This window comes from Equus quagga, chromosome 7 (assembly GCF_021613505.1).
Source record: "Equus quagga isolate Etosha38 chromosome 7, UCLA_HA_Equagga_1.0, whole genome shotgun sequence".
Lineage (NCBI taxonomy): Eukaryota > Metazoa > Chordata > Mammalia > Perissodactyla > Equidae > Equus > Equus quagga.
Window position 1 is genome coordinate 61,664,457 of NC_060273.1, and position 24,289 is coordinate 61,688,745.

At 51.6% G+C, this 24,289-nt stretch overlaps 2 protein-coding genes across 6 annotated transcripts in view; one reads left to right on the forward strand and one right to left on the reverse strand.

Moving 5' to 3' along the window:
• CCNJL (cyclin J like) overlaps positions 1–11,829 on the forward strand; it is a 53,048-nt gene extending 41,219 nt beyond the window's left edge. For 4 of the 5 annotated variants that reach the window (XM_046665653.1, XM_046665655.1, XM_046665656.1 and 1 more), the window contains 3 exons: positions 5,744–6,046; positions 7,593–7,752; positions 9,713–11,829. In XM_046665653.1, coding sequence (XP_046521609.1) covers positions 5,744–6,046; positions 7,593–7,752; positions 9,713–10,136 — 887 coding nt within the window. In that variant the 3' untranslated portion in view covers positions 10,137–11,829. Of the gene's footprint in view, positions 1–5,743; positions 6,047–6,712; positions 7,753–9,712 lie in introns of those variants that run through there. The other variant, XM_046665658.1, reaches the window with a different exon arrangement.
• Positions 11,830–18,392: 6,563 nt separating this feature from the next.
• Positions 18,393–24,018, reverse strand: FABP6 (fatty acid binding protein 6). The gene is made up of 4 exons (XM_046668554.1): positions 23,820–24,018; positions 22,293–22,468; positions 20,944–21,033; positions 18,393–18,526 (listed from the first exon to the last, which is right to left on the reverse strand). The coding sequence occupies exons 1-4, from the start codon at positions 23,884–23,886 to the stop codon at positions 18,473–18,475; spliced, it is 387 nt and encodes a 128-aa protein (XP_046524510.1). The 5' UTR covers positions 23,887–24,018; the 3' UTR covers positions 18,393–18,472.
• Between the last annotated feature and the right edge of the window lie 271 nt (positions 24,019–24,289).

A 24,289-nucleotide genomic window follows, 5' to 3' on the forward strand; every position in this document is an offset into this window, starting at 1 on the left:
TGGGTCTCAATTCCTGATCAGATTTTGTTTCTCACTCTCAGATGAAAAGCAGGGGAGAGAATGCTTTAAAAGAGGAGAGTAGTCCTTCATGGGAGGGAGTAAGCTGTGCCTGTTTTCAAAGAAAGGGCATTTCTTTAGCAAAGAAGAGTAGCAGCTGTTGCTTTAAAACCTCGTTCTCTTTAGAAGGAAACTTTGGCCTCTTCTCTGAGCCTCCAGCTCCTGAATGGGCAGCAGGTCGCCCAGCATGAGGCTGTGAACCAGCATCGAGGACTGTTGGGGGGATTAACTGGGAACCGCGGTAAAGCAGCTGGCCAGGGGAGAGAGCCGCGCCGGGCCTGGGCGTCAGAAATGGGGCAATGCTGACTTTGTATAGAATCCTGTTCTGTGCTTTAAGAGTTTTTCTAAAGGCAGTGTAAAGGTTGCTGATTATTGGAGCTGGAACATGCATACGTGGCGGTTCATTGTAATCTTTTCTATTTTTTCTTTTGGTGTATTTAAAAATTTCCAAAATAAAGTGAGTTAGTTTTTTTTTAAGCAATTAAAAGTATTGCTTCTCTTGGCCCTAATTCAGAAAAGTCAGGAATCCTGTTTGGTCTGCTTAAGGCTTGATTGCCGGGACAGTAGGTGGGAGAAGACAAGCCAGTCTGTAGAGTAGTCTGTTCATAGAGACAGAGAGTGGAATGGTGGTTACCAGGGGCTGGGGGCGGGGCAAGAGGGAGTCGTTTAATGGGTGTAGAGTTTCATTTTGCAAGATGAAAGAGTTCTGGAGATTGATTGCATAACAATGTGAATGTACTTAATGCCATTGAACTGTACAGTGAAAAATAGTTAAAATGGGGCCTGGCACTGTGGCCAAATGGTTAGAGTTCCCCGCTGTCCACATCCGTGGCCTGAGGTCACAGGTTTGGATCCCGGGCACAGACCTACTCCACCACCAACCATGCTGTGGAAGTGTCCCACGTACAAAAAAAATAGAGGAAGATTGGCACAGATGTTAGCTCAGGGCTAATCTTCCTCAAGCAAAAAAAAAAGGAAGACTAGCAACGGATGTTATCTCAGGGCGAATCTTCCTCAGTAAAAAAAAAAAAAGGGTTAAAATGATAAAATTTATGTTATGTGCATTTTACCACAATTTAAAAAAAAAAGGAAAAGCCAGTTTGTGAGTGTCCCTCCTGAGGCTTGCTAGATCGACAGTATCTTGCCACTGTGGCCTAGTCCTGTGGTTAAGAGTTTAGACCTCTTAGCTGGACTCCTTGTCATCAGTCCACTAACTGTCACCTGCCAGGAATCGCCCAGGCGCTCTATGCAGCAGCCCCTGGGAGTGTGGGAGGAATCAGTCACAGGTGTGCAGAGGGTCCTAAAAGGTGTCACTGTGAACATCCAAGAGGAAATATGTGGATGGAATGATAGAACTGTTAACAGTTCTTTTTCAACCCCAATGTAATAATATATTCAGGAAAGGACCATCTGTGGATGCCAAACCATTGAGTTAAAGGTTGGGAAACAGGATATTCAGAGTGTCAGGGTGTCACCTCACAGATTACGTATTAATTTCACAGGAAAATGGTACCCTTAAAATGGAGAGATCTAATGTCACCCCCTTAACCGAGCGATCAAACATAGCATTGCGTTGCGGGGACAAACTGACGTTACGTACGTAACTCCTCAGGGGTCCGGTGAGAAGGACAGGCACAACTCTGCAGTTGTCTTGCCCAAACTGTCAGATCCCGAGGAAGCACTCAGCAGTCCAGAAGATGGGGCATTTACAAGACAGCGGGCCCAGATTCATCCGGAGTCGGTGTCATGAAAACAAAGAAAGAAGGGGACTAAGGGACCTGACAGACACCATGTGTGAGCCTGGTTGGATGTAGATCCAAAAACACAAAGGTTATCAAAGGCATTCTGGGGGCTTTTGGAGGAAAGTCAAATGTGGCCTGAAAATTAGAAGATGATGCTGCATCAATGCCGATGTTCTTAGGATTGCTAATAGCCTTATGATAATGTAGGAAAATAACCCCAGGGATGGATGAGCAAGTGTCCAGGGGTGGGATGTCACCCTGTAAGTGAGTTAGAAATGGTCCAGTAAAACCAGTTTTTATACCCTCACACACGCACGTGCACACACACGGAGCTAATGTGGCTCAGTGTCAGCAGTTGGTGAATCTGGGTGAAGGGTCATCTGTGTTCATTGTTCTGTTGTTTTCTCTTTTCTGTTGATTTGAAAATTTTCCAAATAAAAAGTATATCAAAGGAGTCAAAGAGAGTCTGTGGCTCTTGTCCGACTTGGAAAGACATGGACTTCTGTCCCCCGCCCGTCCCAGGGGACCTGCCTGAAGCCTTCCAGGCATCTGTTGTCTGCACCCTTTGTCGATAAGGAGCAAGCAGCTGAGTGGCAGTGTTGGTGGCTTGTTGGTGGCGGTGCTGGGGACAAAGGGCTGGCCCCACTCACAATCATGGGAGGAGGGGCAGAAACGCCTGCTGGGCACGTGCGACACCAGGAAACTCCTAAAATGTTTTCTGGTTGTGAAATGTATTGTGCTGGGGAATAGTCGCTAAGCTGGGATCTCCGGCCAGCAATTAAAAGCAGGGTCTTTGAGGTCTCTTGTGGGTGTGGAGCTGACCTCACAGGAGCTTTTCCTCTGAGCCTCTGGGGCCGGAACAGAACCTCCCTGGGAGGATCCAGTGAGTGACCGGCACAAAGCCCAGGGCCCAGCCCAGCATGAGGCTCCGTGTGTTTCTGTGTACCGGCTGCTTATTAGGCACTTTCCATTCTGCATGGCTATTTCATCTGCACAGGGGACATATTCCTAGAGAGGAAACAAATGGCCTGTGGAGTCTAGTGCCGTTAGGTCCAGAGCCAACTCGCTGAGGATTCAGACCCAGCTCTGCCAGCCTCTGGCCTGCAGTGTGCTGGGTCCCCAAGAAGCTCAGTGTGGGGAACAGAGGGAGCAGGTGACTTCAGATTCCTCTGTCATCCATGTCTCCTTCCATTTGAGGGTCGTCCTCTTGGGCCTGGTGGCTGGGGAAAAGGCAGAGCTCTGAAAGGTTTGCGAAGCACCATGGTCGGGGGGGACACTAATCTGAGCACATCTGCTGCTTGGAATAGATTGCTGGCTGCTGGCGATCCTGTGGAAGGTCTTATCCGCCACCCCTAGCACAGTGCACGTTTCTGCCGGGCCGGGACCTTCACCTGGCCACCTTCTGGGCCAGGGAAGAAGAGAGCTCGTATCTGTTGAGTGCCTGGGAACCGCGCTGGCCCAGGTCAGCACAAGGTTCAGGGAAACCTTGACAATTTTGCAAAAAAATATTTTTTCTTTCTTTTTAAATAGCACAAAATAATACTCATTGGAGAAAAATGAGGGAATGCAGGGAATCAGGGATCATCAGGTAACAGTTGAAATGGCCCAGAATTCCACTATCCAGAGAGCACCATTCGTTCTCTCCACGAATGTTCTTTGCGGACCTACTATGTGCCAGGGACTGTGCTGTGACCTGGGGGCACAGCAGCAAATGGGTCAGAGATGGTTCCGGTCCTCATGGGGCTGAGACCCATTAATAACCTATGAAAGGTCAGGTGCTGGCCATTAATATTAATACTTGATATTAAATAAGTAATGGGAGTCCAAGTGCCTTGATGACATCCAGTGGCCTCTGAACTGAGCTCTGGAGGATGCACGGTAAGGTGAGTGAGGGGTCCAGCACCCCCAGCTGGAGGAGGGGTCAGACTTCCATGAGGCAGGATCCTGTGCTTGGGGACATGGGGTGAGGGGTCATGAGGCTGCGGAGGCTGGTAAGGCCTGGTCAGCCAGGCCCCGCCCCAGGATTTCCAGTGTACGAGAGGCTCTTCCCCCTGGGGCAGCCTGGACCTTGCCTTTACCTGCCTGAGTTGCCCAAGCACGTGACTCAAAGGAAGCTGTGTGCCTTGGAGGCGGCGCCATGCCAGGCTGAGCTCGGATGAATGGGGCTCAGGAAGGAGATAGAGCCTGCGGGTGCCATGAGCTGCTTAGTAGGAACCCATTGTCTCTGGTCCTCACCGTGTTGTACGTTTCCACCCACTCCGCTCCTGCCCATCATGACCGGAGCTTCATGGCACGCCGTTTGCCCCCTTAGTGGACTGTTGCCTGGCTCACCGAGAAGGAGGAGATACCAGCTTCCTGGAGTGGGTGTTTCCTTTCTCAGTGATGTCTTCTGAGGCCTTCCTGAGGAATGTGTTGTATCTGCAGTAGGGCTGCCTGTCGGGGTTACTTCTTTCTCTCTCCTAAAAAGCATGAGTCTCATGAGAACTGGGTCAGAGGCACTCGCGGTTGTGCACAGGTGTGTGGACGCTCTGTGGGCTGCTCCTTTGATCGGCACAGACGTGTGTCTGGAGCTCAGCCCAGCCGCCCCCTGCCTCTGCTGATGCTCGCTCAGCAGCTGCTGTGCATGCTGGGAGGCTGGGCTTTGAGGCCACGGGTGAGCAGACTCAGGCCAGGCCTCCGGGCTGAGCATCTGATGTGGGGGTCGGGCAGTCGGGCAGTACGTGGGCACTGTGGTCACGGAGGCCTTCCCAGGGGTGGAGACTTTGAAGGTGAAGGACAAGGCTGAGTGAGTGAAGAGGGGCTGGGGAAGACAGACAGAGGGGCTGCGTAGACGAGGCTTGTAGGCAAGGAGGGCACGGTGCCTTCAGAGAACCGCAGTGACGGAGGCCACAGCCAGGTGTGCGTGGTTTCCCCAGAGTGAGGCATGGTGAGGCTGGAAGGGCCCAGCAGCCCCACCTGCAGAACCCCCCTCCCCCCTGACCCCTTTCCCCTTGGAGCCACGACCGCGATGACTGCCAGGGCTTGCTGTGTAGATACCTTGGTCCCCTGGACCCATGCATGGGATAACCCAAGGCTTGTGTTTTATTTTTGTTTGTTTGCATCTAGTTCCGTGTAGTTTTATTTCATGCAGTTTATTTCCAGGACCTTTCAGTATCTATTCGTTGTTCCTTCAGTACTTTCTGAGCTCTGTGACATTTGTGGGGTTTCACGTCTTTTTGCCACTGTCCATTGATATGCATGTATTCCAGCTTTCTATTCCTGCAAAAGGAACGCCCCAAAACTTGATTTAAAACAGCAATGATGTGGGTGGCGTGATGGTTCCTCTCCTGGTTTCCCTGGGGCTCATTCACACAATTGCTGGAGGATAAGCTGGGTCGGAAGGTCCAGGATGGCCTCATTCACACGTCTGAGAGTTGGTGCTCCTGTTGTCTGGACACCTTAGTTCTCGTCCTTGTGGCCTTGTCGCCTCCACTAGGCTGGACTGACTTCCCTCCGTGGAGGTCTCTCAGCATGGCACTCCAAGGGCGGAGGCGGAAGTTGCAAAGCCTCACCTTGGAAGTCACATAGTGTCATTTTCCCCCCAGTTTTATTGAGGTATAATCGACATAACATTGTATTAGTTTAGGGTATACAACATAATGATTCGATATATGTATATAGTGAGATGATCACCACAGTGATTTGTTATCTATCATCTCACATAGTTACAGGGTTTTTTCTTGTAACAAGAACTTTGAGGATCTACTCTCTTAGCAACCTTCAAATATGCAATACAGTATTATTAACTGTAGTCACCATGCTGTACATTACATCTCCAGGACTAATTTATCTTATAACTAAAAGTTTATACCTTTTGATCCCTTCACCCATTTCCCCCACCTCCCACCGCGCTCTTCCTGGATGCGTCAAGTGCTGTCTTCCAGTAACCTCTGCTTCTCCCACAGGTAAGTTCGAGGATCGGGAAGACCATGTACCCAAGCTGGAGCAGATAAACAGCACGAGGATCCTGAGCAGCCAGAGCTTCACCCTCACCAAGAAGGAGCTGCTGAGCACGGAGCTGCTGCTCCTGGAGGCCTTTGGCTGGAACCTCTGCCTGCCGACGCCCGCCCACTTCCTGGACTACTACCTCTCGGCCTCCGTCAGCCAGAAGGACCACCACTGCCACAGCTGGCCCACCGCCTGCCCCCGCAAGACCAAAGAGTGCCTCAAGGAGTACGCTCACTACTTCCTAGAGGTCACCCTGCAAGGTGGGGCCCGATGTCAGGAGCTGTCACCCTTCCCCACCCGCATGGGCCAGGATCAGGTGGCACGATGGCATGTCCATAGGAAGTCCGTACTGACAGGGGCCCATCCACCCAAGTCACCAAGTCACTCCCACTTTGCAAGGAAAAAGCAAAGAAGGAGTGAGGATTCCCCCAATACGTAAAAGAGAAATAACAACTTATATGCAGGCAGCTGGTACCCTACAGACTTACGATCATCTGGTAATTTTTCTTATGGTAACCTGGAACATTGCAAATGATCTGAATAGCACAGGTGCACAGGTAGGTTGTTCCTGAAGAGCTGTCATCATACAGATGAGGTGGGGGTGGGGATTATGTTTACATCTGCCTTAGCAATAAAGTTACCCTGTTTGGGGACTTTTATTTGAATCTCACTCTTCCAATGTCTTAAAATCTAGGTATTAGATAAAATACTGGGTCAGAAATACTGTTGAGAGAACCACTCGATTAGCCACCACAAAGCGAAAATGGTCATGAGTAACAGTGTTAATAATTGCGATATAAAACATTAACTGAGCGCTTACTGTGTACCAGGCACCTTATTTTAGTGCTTTGTGTACATTATCTCATTTGAACCTCATGACGACTCCACATGACAATCCTTTCTGTTGTTCTCATTTTACAAATCAGCTTCTTCAATTGATGCTCAAAAGGTGAAGACTTACCCAAGGTCATGGGTACGATTTGAACATGAGGACACTCACTCTGTCTGTGCCTGTAACCATAATACCACCTGCCTGATTGATTCATGCTTTAACAGGCCAACATTGAAGTCATCAAAAATCATAAACAATTGAAGACAGCATGATAATGCACTGACAACCAAGTGTCATTCGCGAAAACTGGGGGAATTTCAAGTTGGCCTTTGCATATAAGTAGTACCAGCTCTGCGTGTTGCCAGATAGCTCAGCAGGACATTAAGATGTCTCAGATCATTTCTCAATGTGGACATGTACCAAAACATCACATTGTATGCCTTAAATATATACAAATTTTACTTTTCAATCATCCGTCAATAGGGCTGGAGGGGAAAAAAAGATTCCTCAGTAAACCTAAGTCAAGAGCCAATTTTAGTTTGAATATCAAACTCTTATAGCCATTCATTCACTCAACAGATTTTTATTGAGTGCCTACTGTGGGCCAGGCTTCATTACCCTTAGTAAGTAGCCCTCAGTCACACCCCAAAACAGAAGTCTTTGAAATGGTACGTCGTTCACCCCTAACAGCCAGAGAAAGGACAAATGATTGGCGGTTCTGCGTGCAGCCCCCGGGAAGCTATGGACAATATTTTAAAGACCACTTGCTCTAGGCTGCCATCACAAATCCCAGACTGCAAGCCATGGCGTTTAAGATTCAAGAATGGAACTTCACGCTGTTCCAATTTTTCATCATATGTGTGTGGCAGCAGTGGACAGCCTTGAACCTAGTCATCTGTCTGGCACTTCTCAGGGGGACCTCACCCCCAGGGTGATGCTTTGTGATACTGACTCCCTCTGTGATTCCGTTCCAGATCATATTTTCTACAAATTCCAGCCTTCGGTGGTCGCTGCAGCCTGCGTGGGGGCCGCTAGGATCTGCCTTCAGCTTTCTCCCTACTGGACCAGAGACCTGCAGAGGATCTCAGATTACTCCCTGGAGCATCTCAGCACCTGCATCGAAATCCTGCTGGTGTAAGTTCCCGTTGGGATCCTTCCACGTTTCCAAAAGACCCAGGTTCCACCTGCTCTGCAGGCCCACCTCTAACGATTGCCTGAAGTCTGAGGCTTGTGCTGGTTACCCCAGCTGGTGTCTCACTTTAAGTGGGCCGTGTTGACTCCTAATAGAATTGGGATTTGAGGAGCCAGACCCATGGCCGAGCGGTTAAGTTCACGTGCTCTGCTTCGGCGGCCCAGAGTTTCGCTGGTTCGGATCCTGGGCACGGACATGGCACCACTCGTCAGCCCATGCTGAGGCGACATCCCACATGCCACAACTAGAAAGACCCACAACTAAAAAATACACAGCTTTGTACTGGGGGGATTTGGGGAGAAAAAGCAGGAAGAAAAAAAAAGAATTGGGATTTGGGGAGTTGGTCCTTCCTATTTTGGGTAGCTTTGGGTTTGCAATTTTTAGGTCAAAGAGTGAGGGAGAAGAGGAGCTCTGTGCACATCCTTCTAAATGTCCGGGTTCCTTGAGTCCCAGTGTAATCTCTTGGAAGGGACTCTCATTACAGGCTGATTTTCTCAGACATGGCCACAAAGTTGACCTCTTAGCCAGTAAGCCTAAAATGGCTTACCCTAAGAGACCACAGCCTGCTTGCAAGGGTCCCTGGGAATCTTGGGGAGGAGATGTTCAGTGTATCAGAGAGGATGCTTAAAGGCATCATAGACCCAACACCATGAAACTGATAGCAAGGCGAAAGTAGTGACCACACGGAGGAGAGAGGACTGAAAAGTCATACCTGGTGACACCCAACAGGTGGCAGCATTTCCTGGATGCTGGTCCCTCTGGCTGCGTGGGGGGGATTGAGGCAGCGTGGTCACAGCAAAAGCCCACGGGACCCTGAAGAGCTGTCTCTCGGCCTCTGATGTGGGAGCTTTGCCCATGCTGCCCATGTCTCATTCCTCTAAAATGTTTACAGTCTGTACCTTTCAGAAGGTACCAGAGCCAGAGAACGTGATCTGGTCTGAGTGAGGATGGGCGCCCTGGGTAGCTGGCACCAGCCCTGGCTCTTCACCATGCTTGTCACTGCTCTGGGATAGCCCCCTTCTCAGAGCTGCTGCAGCCTCCTTTTGCTCTTTTCTCTCATCAATTTGTTTTCCCAAAATCTCTATGGGGAACCTCTTTATGAGATGATAAAACACCTGTTCCGGGGCTGGCCCCGTGGCCGAGTGGTTAAGTTTGCACACTCTGCTGCAGGCAGCCCAGTGTTTCGTTGGTTCGAATCCTGGGTGCGGACATGGCATTGCTCATCAAACCACACTGAGGCACCGTCCCACATGCCACAACTAGAAAGACCCACAATGAAGAATATACAGCTATGTACTGGGGGCTTTGGGGAGAAAAAGGAAAAAATAAAAACCTTTTAAAAAAAACACCTGTTCCATCCCCCATTTCAGATGGAAAAACTTAAGATCTGCTAGCTCAGGAGCAACCTAGCTGGGGATGGAGCCACCAGAAGGGCCTGGAAGGCAGAGGTTGTGCTCACCTGAGCAGCGGGAGCTCTGCCTTCTCAGTACCGGGCGCTGTGCCAGGCGTGGGGATGCAGTGATGTGCAAAAGCAGATGGGGTCCTCCCTCTCAGAGCCTGCACTCAGCACGAGGGGCCAGGTAGTATCCCGAAGTTACTGTCTGGGGTGTTGACTGCTGAGATGGGACAGTGCAGAGGCTGCGGAGAAAGCTGGGCTGGTCTTAAGGAGTCAGCAGAGGTTTTTTTGTAGGAAGGAGATTCCAGCTGAGATCTGAGGCCTGAGTTTAGTCAAAGAACAGCTGAGGCGAGGCTGTAGGCAGTGAGCGCAGGGTGGGCAAAGCCAGGCAGTAAGAACACACAGATCCCCTCGGATCGCACTTAGCAAGGCAGGTGGAGGTGCACTCAGGAGTCTGATGTTGTGGCCTTTGACCTCCAGGTCTCACCCACGTCCTTTCCTTCCAGAGCTTATGATAATGTCCTCAAGGACGCCGTTGCGGTCAAGAGCCAGGCCTTGGCCATGGTGCCCGGCACACCCCCAGCCTCCACTCAAGTGCTGTTCCAGCCGCCCGCCTACCCAGCCCTCGGCCAGCCGACGCCGCCCACCCTGGTGCAGTTCCAGACCCCCGTGCAGGACCTGTGCCTGGCCTATCGGGACTCCCTGCAGGCCCACCGTGCGGGGAGCCTGCTCTCGGGAGGCACTGGCTCATCCCTCCATGCCCCATACCCTCCCCTCCAGCCCCTGGATGTGTGCCCCGTGCCCCTCCCCGCGTCCCTCAGCATGCAGATGGCCCTCGCAGCCGAGCCCAGGCACTGCCTCACCGCCACTTACGGAAACAGCTTCTTCAGCGGGAGCCACGCATTCCCCACAGGCTGCTTTGACAGATAGGGCCCCTTTGGGCCACACAGGGAGGCCTTGGAGACCGAGGCAGAGGAAGAGGACACCGACGGGGAGAACTCAGCAGAGCGAGGCGACTGGGAGGCTGTCCCCACAGAGCCTGGTCGCCCTTGAATGGAGAGGTCCGTGCTCCTTTTAAATAAAACTGACCCAGAGCAAAACAGTGAATGACATAACTCACCCAAGAGCATTCCTCTGGAGGACGTCTTCCGCATGTGGCCGGGATGCACGGGGATGGCTCAGTGGCCGTCCCCTGGAGCAGGGCCCAGTGAATCATGAAAGCCTGGCTAAGAGGCCAGGAGACTGGGAATGGGGTGCAGACCACCAGTCCATGAGCATGTTTGCTTTTTAGTATCAAAGACTCCTTTTTTCTTTGCCGACGGCAGCTACACCACTAGAAAGAAGGGGCAGCCTGCTGTGTTCTCAGGACCCTGGTCAATGCTGTATTGGGTGCTTTTCTTTTCCTGGCCCCACACAGGGGTCCCTGTGTGTGTTGACGCCTGACCGGCTGCCTTCCAAGGCATGGGGTGGGGCGGCTGTCTTGCCTTTGTTGTCGAACCTAAACCTTCTTGGGCCTTTTAGATATTTCACATGCTGCTGCTTCCCGAAGTGACCTAGCTTTCTGTTCCGTAAGATATCTTGTTTACATACTGCGTCAGGGATTTTGTGATACTTGAAAATTCCTTAGGAGAAAAGCAATGTTGATCGCCACACTGCCTGTCCCGCACGAGGCCTAGAGGTTGGAACCGGGCTTGTAGCTGACCCGTGGGTGACAACAGAGCTCCCTTTTCAAAAGCGTATGGTTGGGGAGAACCACTTTCTAGGCTCTCAGTTCCAGGAAATTCCACGTCGTCTTGGATGCTGTGTTCACTTGTAGAACTTTGATAACCACCCAGAGGAAGAAGGTTGTTGAAATGTAGGCAGAGGTTTGAAACCAGCCCCCGACGCACACACATGCTTATGTATGTGGGCTTAAGCCCAGCCTCAGCTTCGAGTCTGGCTGAGAGCGGAGGATAATAATGTGGAATGTGTGCTTAATGCCACTGGATCTGGGGCGTGGGGGTGTACGAGGGAAATGACACCACCACCGACGACAGGCCAGTGACTGGATGGAAGGCCAGTATTTGGGTGTCTGCAACGAGAGGGCTCTCAGGAAGACCCTTGTAACCATGTGCAATATGTTTTTATTTTGACTGGCAGCTGGTGCTCAGCGTGTTTTTTGTTTGGTCCAGGGTCTGGGGACACATTGTTCACTCATCACAACTGGGAGGTGCCAAGAACCACGGAAGCATTTTTTTTGGTTTGTTTTTTAAGAACCCACGTTGGTTTTCTTGACTCGTTGGCCAGTCCAGGAGACCGTGGCAGGGGGACTGCCCCAAAGTGGCTGCAGCCTGCTGAGTCAGATCCGAAGGTGGTGTTCAGGGCAGGGGAAGCCTCAGTGTGGAAGCGGAATGAGAAGAGAGACTGGACGTGGAGACGGTGCTGCCACTTTGCCACACTAGCGTAGGAAACTGCACGTTCGTTTGTTGTTTTTCTCTTTTGCCTTTGCCAACCTCCTTTTATTTATGTGCGACTGGTTTGGATTCCAAGTTATTGTGTCTGTCTTTTTGGGGGCTGGGGGCTTGTGAGGGGCCCCCCAGTAGAGCCTCATAGCCAGCCGGCCCCCAGGAAAAGATGCCCTGCAATAAACACGTCACCTGCTCCTGGTCTCTCAGTTCTCTTCCTGGCCGGCTCTTAGCCCGCCCCCTGGCCCCCGCCCCCTTTCGTATCAGCCCCCGTGGGAGTGTCTGCTCCTCCTGAGAGGTTGTGGGGGTGGGTGACAGCAAGGCTGGCTCCTGTGGAGCTGGGTCCTTTCATTTGGGTTGGAACTGGGGCTCCCTGGGGACACGGGCAGCAGGTAAGTTAAGGCTTGACATCCCAGCTGGACCACTGTATCAGTCAGGCTTCTCTAGAGAAAGAGAACCTGTTACATATAGAACGAGAGAGATTTATTTTAAGGAATTGGCTCAGCATTGCGAATGCCTGGGTTAAGGTCAGGGTCAGGGTTCCGTTTCCTCATGCCCTCTGGGTTCAGAGTCCGGCTCTCCAGAGCCATCAGATCTCTCCTCTGAGTGCTCTTCTCCCTTGAGCCTTTATATCAGTGATGCTCAGCAGGGCTCATTTTTGTCTGCCAGGGGACACTTGGCAGTGTCTGCAGACATTTGTGGTTGTCACCATTGGGAGATGGGTATGGCTGGTACTGAGTGGGTGGAGGCCAGGAATGCTGCTCAGTATCCTACAGTACGCAGGACGGCCCCCACAATAAAGAGTGATCTGGCCCCAAATGACAACAGTGCCAAGGTTGAGAAACCTCAACTCACCTGTCACCTCCTAGAGAGGTCTCTGTGATAGCCCTGGTCACTCTCATTATCCCTTTTATTTTCTTCATAGCTGTTAACCATCTGAAATGATCTCAATTTGTTTACTGGATTTGAGGGCTGTGCCCTAAGCTTCCTCCCCCAACAGGATATATAGAATGTCGTCATCACCTGGTGCTGGTGGCACTAAGGATGGCAGCTGGCCTGTGTTGAGCATCTACTGTGTGTGATGTACAAACTAAGGAATTTGTTCGTATTATTCCAGTCATCCTGGTAACCTGCAAGGTAGGAACTGTTACTAGTTGTGTTTTACAGATCAGAGAACGGGGGCATGGAGAAGTGGTTTGCCTGAAGACAGCAGTGGTGAAAGAAGGAGCCACAGTTCGAACCCAAGCAGGCTGAGTGCCTGCCGCCCTGTGCTATCTCCATCAAGGGTTTCAGGTGAAAGGCTCTGTGACTGTCCCAGCTGGCTGTCCCGCTCACCTGGTGGGGAGGACATGACATCAATGGATTTGGGTTCCTAAAAGCAAAGAGTTGCCTGGCGTTCATGCTCTGGATTTGCGGAGTGGCAGGCGTTCTCAGAGCGTGCTGGCCAGCAGACAGATACAGAAACACAGCTCCTGGCACATCTGCCACGGACTAATGTGATTTATGGTCCATCTGTCTGCTCACATTAGGCTCTGATCTGGGAGGGGTCCCCCCAGCCCCACTGGTGAAGGCAAAGATCTGGGACCAGGCTTGAGGCTTCCTTGGAGCGTGTCCCGGAGGGACGCTGCCTCTGGCTGGCTCTGGCAATCCCTGGCACCAAGCGTCTGGGAAAGAATCGTACCTGCCCTCATAGACCTCATTCTCTGTTCCTCAGGGAAGGCCTTTGTGACTTGAATTTCAGCAGAAAGGCCATAGCATTTGGCAGGAGTCTGAAGTCTAAGTGCCCACCAGGACCAGGCAGGTAACATGGTGAGTGAGTCTAGCTTGGTGACTGAGACATCGTGACATCGTAGGGACCGTGTTGAAGCCAGTGTCCCCCTAGAGGGTATGGCTTCTACTCAGCTCTGGCCAATTAATACTTTTCAGGTATTTGCTCTGGGTTAGCGAACTGTCAGATGTCCAGAGAAACTGGAAACCTGCACCCTCTAGGAGATGTACTAATTTTTCATTTAATTTAGAAATTATATTTTAAAAGATTTTTAACGCGATTGAAGACCAGTAAGATACATTGTAAGTTAGAGTGGTTCTTGGGCTGGAAGCTCGGAACTTCTCGTATGTAGACAAGAACATTGGGCCTGAGAGGGGAAAGTCTGAGTTTGTCTGCTCTCAACTGGATGACCTTGAGAAAAGCAACCTCTTCACTCTGAACCTGTCTCATTTGTAAGCAGGAAGGCCATCTGCCTTCGCTTCAGGTCGATGGTAGGAAAGCACAGAGTGCTTGGTATCGTTACTGAGCAGTGCGTTCTATGAAGGTGTTGTATGTAGTGGGCCCTCCCTTCTGTGGGGGCCCAGGGAGCCTCTGAGCTTCACCTGCCTCCAGCCCAGCTGCAGCCTTAGAAGAGGATGTCCTTGAGTGGTCAGGCTTCTGCCGGGCCAGCTTGGACCAGGGTTTCAGGCCCTGCCCCTGCCTGAGACACGACAGGCAGGATAGACAGGGAGTCAGGCTTTCTGCTGCTCCCTGGGTCTGGGCAGGTCATTTCTCTTTTCTGGATGTCAGTTTTTTTATCTGCAAAATGCGAGGGTTGGGGGGGCCAGACCCGTGCCCGAGTAGTTAAGTTCATGTTCTCCACTTCAGTGGCCCAGGGTTTCACCAGTTCGGATCCTAGGCACGGACCTGGCACCGTTCATCAGGCCATGCGGAGGCAGCATCCCACATAGCACAACCAGAAGGACCCACAACTAAAATATACAACCATGTACTGGAGGGCTTTGGGAAGAAGAAGGAAAAATTTTTTTTAAGTTTAAAAAAAAATGTGAGGGTTGGGACTGGAATAATCTCCCAGGTCATGCCTGGCGGGGAGCACTTCACAGTGACAGCTCCCTGATCTTCAGACCTAAGGAATATGGTTCAGCAGGTCCGGGGGGCGCCCGGGCTATCCTTCTAACAGGACCCCCAGGTCGTGCTGTGCACAGCTGGTTTGGGACACTTCTCCCTGCTTTAAGAGCTCTGACCCTGTGTGTGCCCATTCTCACCAGCTGAACCACCAGGAAGGGCCCTTAATAGCTGTTTAGTGAGACTGACTATGTGCCAGGCCCTGTATTTCACACTTTCCTCGTGCTCTCTTAGCCCCGCTACTCTTTTGTCCTCAGAAACAACACTGTGAGCTAGTAGTAGTATCACTATCTTCCAGATGAGGATACTGAGGTTCAGGGAGGCTCAGGGTCTCACTGTGGGCAAGTGGTAGACTGGGTTTCACACTTAGATATGCTTGACTGAGGAGCAGTGTGGCCTCCACGTTGTCACCCATAGATCTCTCATACACACCAGCACCAAGGCCCAATCTCTCAGGATTTCTCTGCCCACCGTCTTCCCTCTGCTCCCCCAATTTACTCTCTCATCTTGGTGTCCACAGGGTGGCAGGTGGGTGGTGGAGCGCCACCTAGTGATGGTCTGTAAAGATGCTTTGGGACGCTCTTGTTTCACCAGATAAGCTTGGCAGGAGGGAGGCGGTTTCCCTGGCAGAAGGGGGAGAGATGACTCCCGAAGATCAGGGTGAAGGCCGTGAAGGGCCCGGGGTAAAGGGCGCCCGACTGGGGTCTGTGGTGTAGCCAGTCACTACAGCGTCTTGAGCAGCACAGCAAAATGATGAAGCTCCTCTAACTTTTTGGAAGCCATGAGAGTGGATTTTTATCCTTTACCCTTGCAACTCCCCTGGTTCCCAGGAAGGAAAGGTCTTATTAGCCCATTTTACATGTGGGTAAGGTGAGACTGAGAATCCAGCACCTGCCCACGGCCTTACAGCTTCCCGGAGGAGGAACCCCTAACCCTTCGTCACACTGGTTGATAACAATGGTGGCGATGGTGGTGGTGATAGTGGGCGTGATGGCGGTAGCTAACATCTAGTGAGTCTGTAGCATGACGCCTCTATTAGGTAAGGGAAGTTGTTATCCCCATTCACAGGGGAGGAAACTGAGACTCAGAAAAGTGGCTGAACTTACCCCAAGTCACAGCTTCTAGTTGGTAAGAGAGGGATTCGAACCCTAGCAATGTGACTCCAGAGTTGAATCTCTGAACCACTGTCCCTTCTCCTGGCCAAGGAAGCCTCCTTGCCATTTGCCAGCAAAATGGACACTTTTCTCTAGCTCACCTTAGTCCCTTTACCCTCATAAGCTGAACTGAGAAACTGAAGCTTCCATCAGCCAAAGAGGCCCAACCCCACATTACTCTCAGAGACTATTCACTGCTGTGTGACCTTGAATGAATTTCTTCCTCTCTCTGAGCCATGGTTTCCATATCTGTGAAATACAGAGTTTAAAGTGCTGAGCTGCAAGGTCCTGCTATTCCATGAGTCTGAGAATCCGTTACAACACTGGCTTAAGAATTTCTCCCCTGCCGGTGATTTGAATTTGTCCTTGAATCAGTTACCAAAGTAAGAATTTCTCTCTCTCCTCTCCCCTTCCCCACTCTCTTTCTTTCTCAATTTTCAGCCTAATTATGGTTAACTCTGTTATTTAGAGACTTATTATCCAAGCTCATTATGAGTAATTATTCAGTCTGGAGGGGAAACAGCAACACTGCTAGTTTAATTTAATGCTTACCTAGTTCACTTAATTAGCAATAAGTCTTGGCCCAACGATGGGATTCGTGGGGTCCTGGCTTGGTGGGAGGCGGGGCGGGGGTGTGGGGGTAGGGAGGGCAGTGAGTGCTGTTCTTGGAAAGATAAACAAGCTTCAGGGCAGGATGTGGGAGGAGGCGAAGAGCGAGCTGCCAGTGAGCTGGGCCCTGCTGTCTGTCTTGTCTCTCCCGGTCGGCTGAGGCTGGCCCCCAAAGGGAAGGCCGTGGATTACATGGGCTGGAAGGATCTTATGTCAGGTCGCACTTATTAAGCGCCTGCTGTGTGCCAAACCCCATGCAAGGCATTGAGTCAACCTTATTTCTTATGTCCCATGTGCCGGACTTGTATATTCAAGGTAATTTAGATACTTCAACTTCCAGTCTGTGTGTTCCTCTCTTTTCGGCAGGCCTACAGGTGTGATTAGTCAAAGAGAATGTCCCCCTTCTGACGCGGCTGCCTCTTACATCTCTCTCCCCTCTTCACGAAGGGGGGCCTCAGGCTCAGGGCTCTGCACGGGCAACAGAACCTAGCTAGAAGTCAACATCTTTCAGCTTTGATTTTTTTAGTAGTTTTCATCTATTTGTGGCAAAGGATGTTAGCTTTCCATGTGTAGAAGTGATGATGGGCTGGGCCAGCCGGGTGGCACAGCAGTTAAGTTTGCACGTTCTGCTTCGGCAGCCCAGGGTTTGCTGGTTCAGATCCCGGGTGCGGATATGGCACCGCTTGGCAAGCCGTGCTGTGGTAGGCGTCCCACATATAAAGTAGAGGAAGATGGGCACGGATGTCAGCTCAGGGCCAGTCTTCCTCAGCAAAAAGAGGAGTAATGGCAGCAGATGTTAGCTCAGGGCTAATCTTCCTCAAAAAAAAAAGAAGTGATGTAAAGTTTGCATTGTAGTAAAAATAAGTGAATTTAAAATAAAAATTTAAAAAGTTTCTTTTTTGCTTTTTTTTTAAAGATTTTATTTTTCCTTTTTCTCCCCAAAGCCCCCCGATACATAGTTGTATATTTTTAGTTGTAGGTCCTTCTGCCTGTGGCACGTGGGTTGCCACCTCAGCATGGTTTGATGAGTGGCGCCATGTCCTCGCCCAGGGTCCAAACCTGTGAAACCCTGGGCCGCCAAAGCGGAGCGCGTGAACTTAACCACTTGGCCACAGGGCCGGCCCCCTTAAGTAAGTAAATTTCAAAATAAGTGCATTTAAAATAAAAACAGTCATACAGAGAAGTATAGGGTCAAAAGAAGTCAAGGTGGTATCCAGATGGGGAACGCTCCCAGGAGAGAGATTCGGGGCTCTGGGTTGGGGGTTATGTAGCCAGGAGCCAGCAGGCCACCGCCTCTACCCCATGCCCTGGAGAGATGCAGTAATCAGGTAGGGACATCTGCTAAATCCAAATGCTGCCTCCCTTGGAAGCCTTCCGGACTCAGGGCTCCCAGCACCTACCAGGGCATCAGGGCAACCCTTCTGACCACCTTCCCCAGCCCACTGCAGCCTCTCGAAGTTTCTCCCAGGCCCCCCTGTCCAGACCATGAGATTCCTGTCTGTTCTGTTCCTCCTGTCGCTCCCATTGCCCCTTTGCCCCCTCATAGACTCATTTCTCCTCAGTTCCTTATTGGTCCTCCTGGCCCCTCTTTACACCAGTAGGTAAACTGAGGCCCAAAGGAACGACTCCACAGCAAATTAAGAGCAGAGCCACGACTAGGCTGAAACAGCTTCCCTGGCGAAGCCCTGGGGCCTGCATCCCAGTGTCCTTACAGCCAGAAGAGCCACACCTGCCCCCACCCACGAATTCTGATGTATTTGTCCTCCTGGCCCATGTGAGAGTCAATGTGTCACCCCTCCCAGGTGACATTTGTCTCTTGAAAGGATTGTCTAACCACAGAGTGGTGGGTGGCAGGTGGGCAGGGGCTCCACAGAGGCGTGCCACCATGCTGCTGGAGCACCGCCTCAGGCTTTTTCGAGGTCAGGTGGACTCGGTCCACGTTCAAGTCTTCCTCTGCCGTGACAAAGATCCCACAGGGACCTCAAGGCCACCGTTTGGCCCGTGTAGCCATCCTCAGGGGTTTCCCGCCCCCAGCCAGCCAGAAACTGACCCCAGACACCAGAAAACAAAACCAAAGACAAAGAAGTTCTGGGGCGAGCAGAACGTCTGTTCTGATCCCAGCTTTATTGGTGGCTCTGTAGCCCCCTCGGAGCCCCGCCTGCTTGCTCAGGCCAGCCTCTTGCTCACGCGCTCGTAGGTCACGCCCCCGACCGTGGATGTCTGAAAGAAGCAGCCAGAACAGAGGAAGTCAGTACCGGGGCCCCAGGTGACCATGGGCACCGCTGGAGGAAGAGTGGCCTCCGGTCCCAGCCCTGAGGAGAAGCGAGTCAGCTGCACCACTTCTCTGGGCCTCAGTTTCCCCTTTTATTACGTGAGTCGCTGTGCGGTCTCAGTGTGGCAAAAGTGCTAAACAGATGTTGAGGGTGATGTGGCTCTTCTCATGATAAGCTTCCAGCTCCTGTTCATTTCCCTTCACCTATGCCAGGCACTTCCCTTGAATTATCCCATTTGACCCTCCCAACAACACTCCAGGGTTGTACCCATTGTACAGATGAGAAAACTAAAGTCTAGAGAAGTCAAGTGACCCTTCTGAGGTCGAGAGGCCACACTCAGCCACGCCACCGTACAGCGTTTATGGGCACCTGTGCTCGGTGAGGGGAAGATGGTCCCTGCCCTCCGGAAGTGTAAGGTTCTGTGGGAGAGGCAGGCAAGAGGATGCTGTTCAGTGAAGGCCCACTGTGTGCAGTGCCCTGGGCTCAAGGCTATCAGGACACGCTGTCGTGAGATGGACAGGCGTTGTCAGTTGGTCCTGATACCCAGCGAAGGAAAGCAGCATTCTCACGGGAAGGGGGTGAGTGGCAGAGGGGGTTTTATGGAAGCGGGTTTGTCAAAGGGCAGTGGTGTGAGGTGATGTGTGATTTGCCTGTGGGATGGATGGAAGTTGGAGTGGGGTGGGGGGGAGCTGAAAGCAGCAGGGAGGCTGGGCTCAGTCCAGAGGAGAGGTGCTGAAACACGGCAGGGGAGCTGCTGGTGAACTGGAGGCCAGAGGAGGGACGCCCACCAAATGTACTCCCTGTTGGCAGAAGGAGGGTGGTGGCCAGGATGACTCTGAGCCTCTAGAGGTGGGAGATTTGCAACCCAGACGGTGCACGTGCATTTGATGCGTGCATTCCTATGCCCTTGTGCATGCGTGCATCGGTGTGTGCATGCATACGTGTGTGTGTGACAACCCTGGACTCTGGGCACTGCTCACACGACACAGGCTCCCTGCTCAGGACCCTCTAGGTATCGAGAAACAGGTTCATTCCATTTGGGAAGATCAGTTCTCTTGTTGGGCACAAACCTGCTTCGGTTCTCCTGCCTGTCCTCGCTGCACACCTCGCAGGCTGGGGAGCCTGCCTCTGGGAGTCAGAACCCACTGCTGACTTCATGTAAAAACATGTCCAAAACTTTCGTCAGAATCTCCAAGAGGTCAATTTCCATCAGGAAAAAGTATGGTCACTTTTGTCCTTTTTATATATTTTTTTAAAACATACATCTATTTATTTCTAGATTTTTTAAAAAATTAAAATGAAGGGAGGAAGAACAGGCAGAGAGCCTAGTCTAGAAATCAGCTGATGGGATCTGCCTCCACCATGAACTAGCTGTGTGACCTTGGGAAAGTTACTTGCTGTCTCTGAGCCTTTATGGCTTCTCTGTAAAATGGGAATAATAGGAGTGCACTGAGCCTGTTGGGCCATGTGCTCCATTCCTCTAGACTGGGCTTGAGATGAGGAAAAGGAGGAAACGAGAGAAATGGATAGAGAGAGAGCAAGAGAAGGATAAGATGAGGAGGTGGCAAACCCTGCCTCCCTCATTTCCCTTCTGCAGAACCTTAGGGAGAGTAGACTGGACCCCAGGGGGCTCTGGCCTGGTATATGTGTTGGCCTTGCCAGCATTTTAAAAAAATGTTTAGAGGGCCGGCACGGTGTTGCAGTGGTTAAGTGCACACGATCTGCTTCGGCGGCCCGGGGTTCGCCTTTTCGGATCCCAGGTGCGGACATGGCACTGCTTGGCAAAAAGCCATGCTATGGTAGGTGGCCCACACATAAAGTAAAGAAAGATGGGATGTTAGCTCAGGGCCAGTCTTCCTCAGCAAAAAGAGGAGGATTGGCAGCAGATGTTAGCTCAGGGCTAAATCTTCCTCAGAAAAAAAAAAAAAGTTTAATTAGTTGCCAACATTTAATAGTCTGGAGATTTCACATAGAAGTGCAAATTTCCAGCTTCTCTTGAAAAATCAGAAGATTTAGCAGGAAGAGTCTGCAGTCCCTTGTAGAAGTGGAGTCGGGTGGCAGCTGCCCTTGCAGGGCCCACCTGGACCCTCCATTTACACTCTGGGAAGAGTCCGTAAAAGCTCTGGCTAATCAGTGAGGCTTCCTGTGCCTCGGTCTCCTCGCCTGTTAAATGGAGGTTAAAACTCCTAACTGACAGGGTTATTGTGAAGAGCCGATGAGATGACATGCCCCAGTGCTCAGCACGGAGCCTGGCGCATGGGAGGTGCTCAAGAGCCAGCTGCCCAGAGGCCCACCTCTCAGGGACCAGGGCTGGGGCCAGAAAAGCGTCTGATCCATCGTCCCAGGAGCCAGCAGGACACTCACCTCCACCAGCTTGTCCCCCATAATCTCTGAGGAAAAGTGAAAGTTGGGGGAGTCCACTGTCAGCTTCCCACCCTCCATCTGCACGGTGGCCTGGAAGAGAAGCGAGACCCAGCCTAAGTTGGCGGAGGCCCCCGAACCCAGGCCAGCCCCTCAGGGAGGAAGGGCCTGCCACAGCCCCAGCAATCCCCCTCTGGGAGTCACTTGGCCTTATAGACAGACAGTTACATACTGTATATCCAGAGAGAGAACTTGCGCGAGTCGCTCAGCCTCACTGTGCCTCAGTTTCCTCTTCTCTGAAATGGGGGTAGGGCCTGTACCTACTTCACAGAGTGACTGAGGATGAAATGGTTTAATGTGATGTGTGTAAAGTGCTCAGAACAATGCCTGGCACATGCTGAGCGCCCCTCGTTAACTACGGAGTTGGTTGTGATCATCATCATCAGGGTGACGATGCTGTCGTCCAAGGACGTCGATTGCGGCATTGTTTGTAAGAGTGAAGAACCTAAATATCCACCCTAGATTCCCCACCCATAAATAGCCTAACTGTCCGCCAGTGAGGGAGTGTTAAATAAACGACAGCGTTTCCATACAATAGGATACTGTGCAGCCATTAAAAAGAATACGGCAAATCACTGTGTGCTGGCCCAGAAAGACAGCTTGAGAGATTGTTAACGTTAAAATACCCAAGTGACAGAATATGAACATTATGACTAATTCTCTGCCTTGGTGGCCTGAGGAGCAAAGTACTGATGGCCATAGTTGGGGCTGGAGCGGACCCAGAATGGGTGGAAGACCTGCGAGACTAGTCTGGATAGGATGGCGACAAACAGCTACCTTTTACTTCTTTGCTACCCAAGATTGCAATTTCAAACCCGGATGGGTCTGATTCTGGGATTATTCATCTCTAGGCTACGCTGGGAAGCAGCATAAAAAGTGATTCTGCTCTCTGAAGCCAGACTGTCTGGGTGTGAAGCCGTGCCCCTACTGTGTGACCGGGCAACCTCTCCCGATGGCTCAGCCCGACTCCCTATCTGTAAGATGGGATAGTAATTGTAGTGACCTCGTGGGATGAACCACGTGAATGTGTGTGAGGTGTTCAGCAAGTGTCTGGGATAGATTAAGTGCTCAGCAAATGTTAACAATTTTTACTGTCGTTGGAGTGTCCATTATTGATGGTAGCACTAAAAACCAGGAGTGGTTAAATCGCCAAGTAACTCAAGCTCCTAATGCTGGAGGCTAGACTGGAGAAAGAAGGCTGCTGCTGTGGAGCAGCCCCAGGGGATGTGTTTGAGAGGAGAAGTTAGCCAGAAACCTGGGGAGGGAGGGAGGGGCGGCCAGCGGCCTCTCACCTTGAACTTCTTGCCCCCCACAGTCTCCATGTCACACTCCTTGCCGATGGTGAACTTGTTGGTGATGGAGTGGCCCCCGGGGTAGTGCTGGGACCAGGTGAAGTTCTGCCCGTCCTGCTGCACCTCCGAGATGATCTTGAAGTTTCGGCCCTTTTCGATAGTCTCGCTGGGGATCCCTGGGCCCGGGGACAAGCAGAGTGGCCGTGTCAGAGCGGCTCACAACCTGTGGCTTTGGGGAAGAACCTTTCTCCCCTGCGGCAGGCTAGCACGATAATGAGGGGCACCAATCCCAGACCTACCACAAGCCGTGCGGCTTGGGCAGGTCACCACCTCTCGGAGCCTCAGTGTTTCCATCCACACAATGGAGCTAATAAGGCCCATTTCACAGGGCTGTTGCAAGGATTAAAGTGATTGTGTCTTGTAAAGCCTCTGGCATATAATTGACAATAAATAATAGCTGCTCTTCTGATAGGACTGTAACATAAATATAACAGAAATCTGCCAAGCTCACAGAGTTCTAGAATGAATGGGACCATCAAGACAGTCTCCTAACGCTCTGATTCCACAGTTCGGAAATGAAGACCCAGAACGGGAATGGGGCTTCCAGCATCTGGATGGGGGCTCCAGGCAGAACTGGGTCTCGAACTGAGTCTGGCTCACTTCCAGTTCCACACTAGAGTGTCGCAGGTGAAGCCAAGTCCCGGCTCCTTCAGGGCCACCCCCAATCACTGACTTGGAGGGGCTCTTTCCTCCCCAAGGCTCCAGAGCACGTGGACTGTGCTCTCAGGGCCTTCCTGGCTACTAGGGGGTAGGGCACAGGTAGGTCCCGTGGCACTGTCCTCTGAAGCTTGACAGTGGCACTGCCTCAGACTGAGACAGCGCACCAGGATTGCTGCAGGATTATCAAGTCCATGGCCCCATTGGTTCCTCACAACCAGTGTTGCAAATCGAGCAGTGAGAGGAGTAGGATCTTTGATCTCTGCCCACAGTGCCTAGCACGGTAAGAGGCCCTTGTTTGTTGAATGACTGAGTGAATGAGTGACTTGTCAAACCTTGTCTCTATATTGACCCTTTGGTCACCACTCCCCAGGCAGGTTGTGGTGACAGCACTCATCATCTCATCATAGGGTCCTGGGTTCTAATGACCTCTGCCACTGATTTACAAGTCTTGCTGAGATACCCTTTCAGTAACATTGGGTTGGCCCTTGCATACAGCAGGGGTTCAATAAATGTTTGAATGAATAAACCAATCAAGTCTCCGTTTCACCAATTACGAGCTGCGTTACCTTGGACTAGTAACTCAACTTCTCTGGGCCTCAGTTTTCCACCAGAAAGTGGAGATAGTAATATTCCCTAACTGCTTTAAAGTGTTATGGTTCTTATTAGTCCCAGAGCCTGGAACAAAGTAGTTGCTCAACAAATGCGGGAGTGAATGAATGAATAAGCGAAGTCCAAGAGTTTGGGTTGCTGGCCCCGAGCTGGCTGGGACAGAGCAGCCAGGGAAGGTATATTCAGGAGCTCACTCACCAATGTGCTTCATGAACTCATCGTAGTTCTTCTCACTCTCGATCTCGTACTTGCCGGTGAAGGCCATGCTGCCGGGAGAGCTGGAGGCCAGAGAGCAGGCGGGGGCAGGAGAAAGCTCGTGCTGCTGAGCCGTCTAGTGCCCCAGCTTATAAATGCCTCCGGATGCCGAGCTCAGCCCCCAGGTCAGCCCACTTCTCCCCTGAAGAGGAAGCACTTGCCGTTTTATGATGTGGGCAGGACCTGGAGGGGCAGAGCCCTGAGGTTATTCACCCTGGGGAAGGGCTGGCTGTGAGCCCATCGTGCTCCCAGGGCCGGAGCTGCCACCAGGTTTGAGGTGTCATCCACCTCTGCCCATCCCTCCCTGTGTGCTGTCCTCATCCGTCATTGACTCGTTCAGCCCCTCATTCATCGACCAAAGTCCATCGAGCACCTGGCACTGCGGATGCACTGAGCGAGACACACGCCCTTCC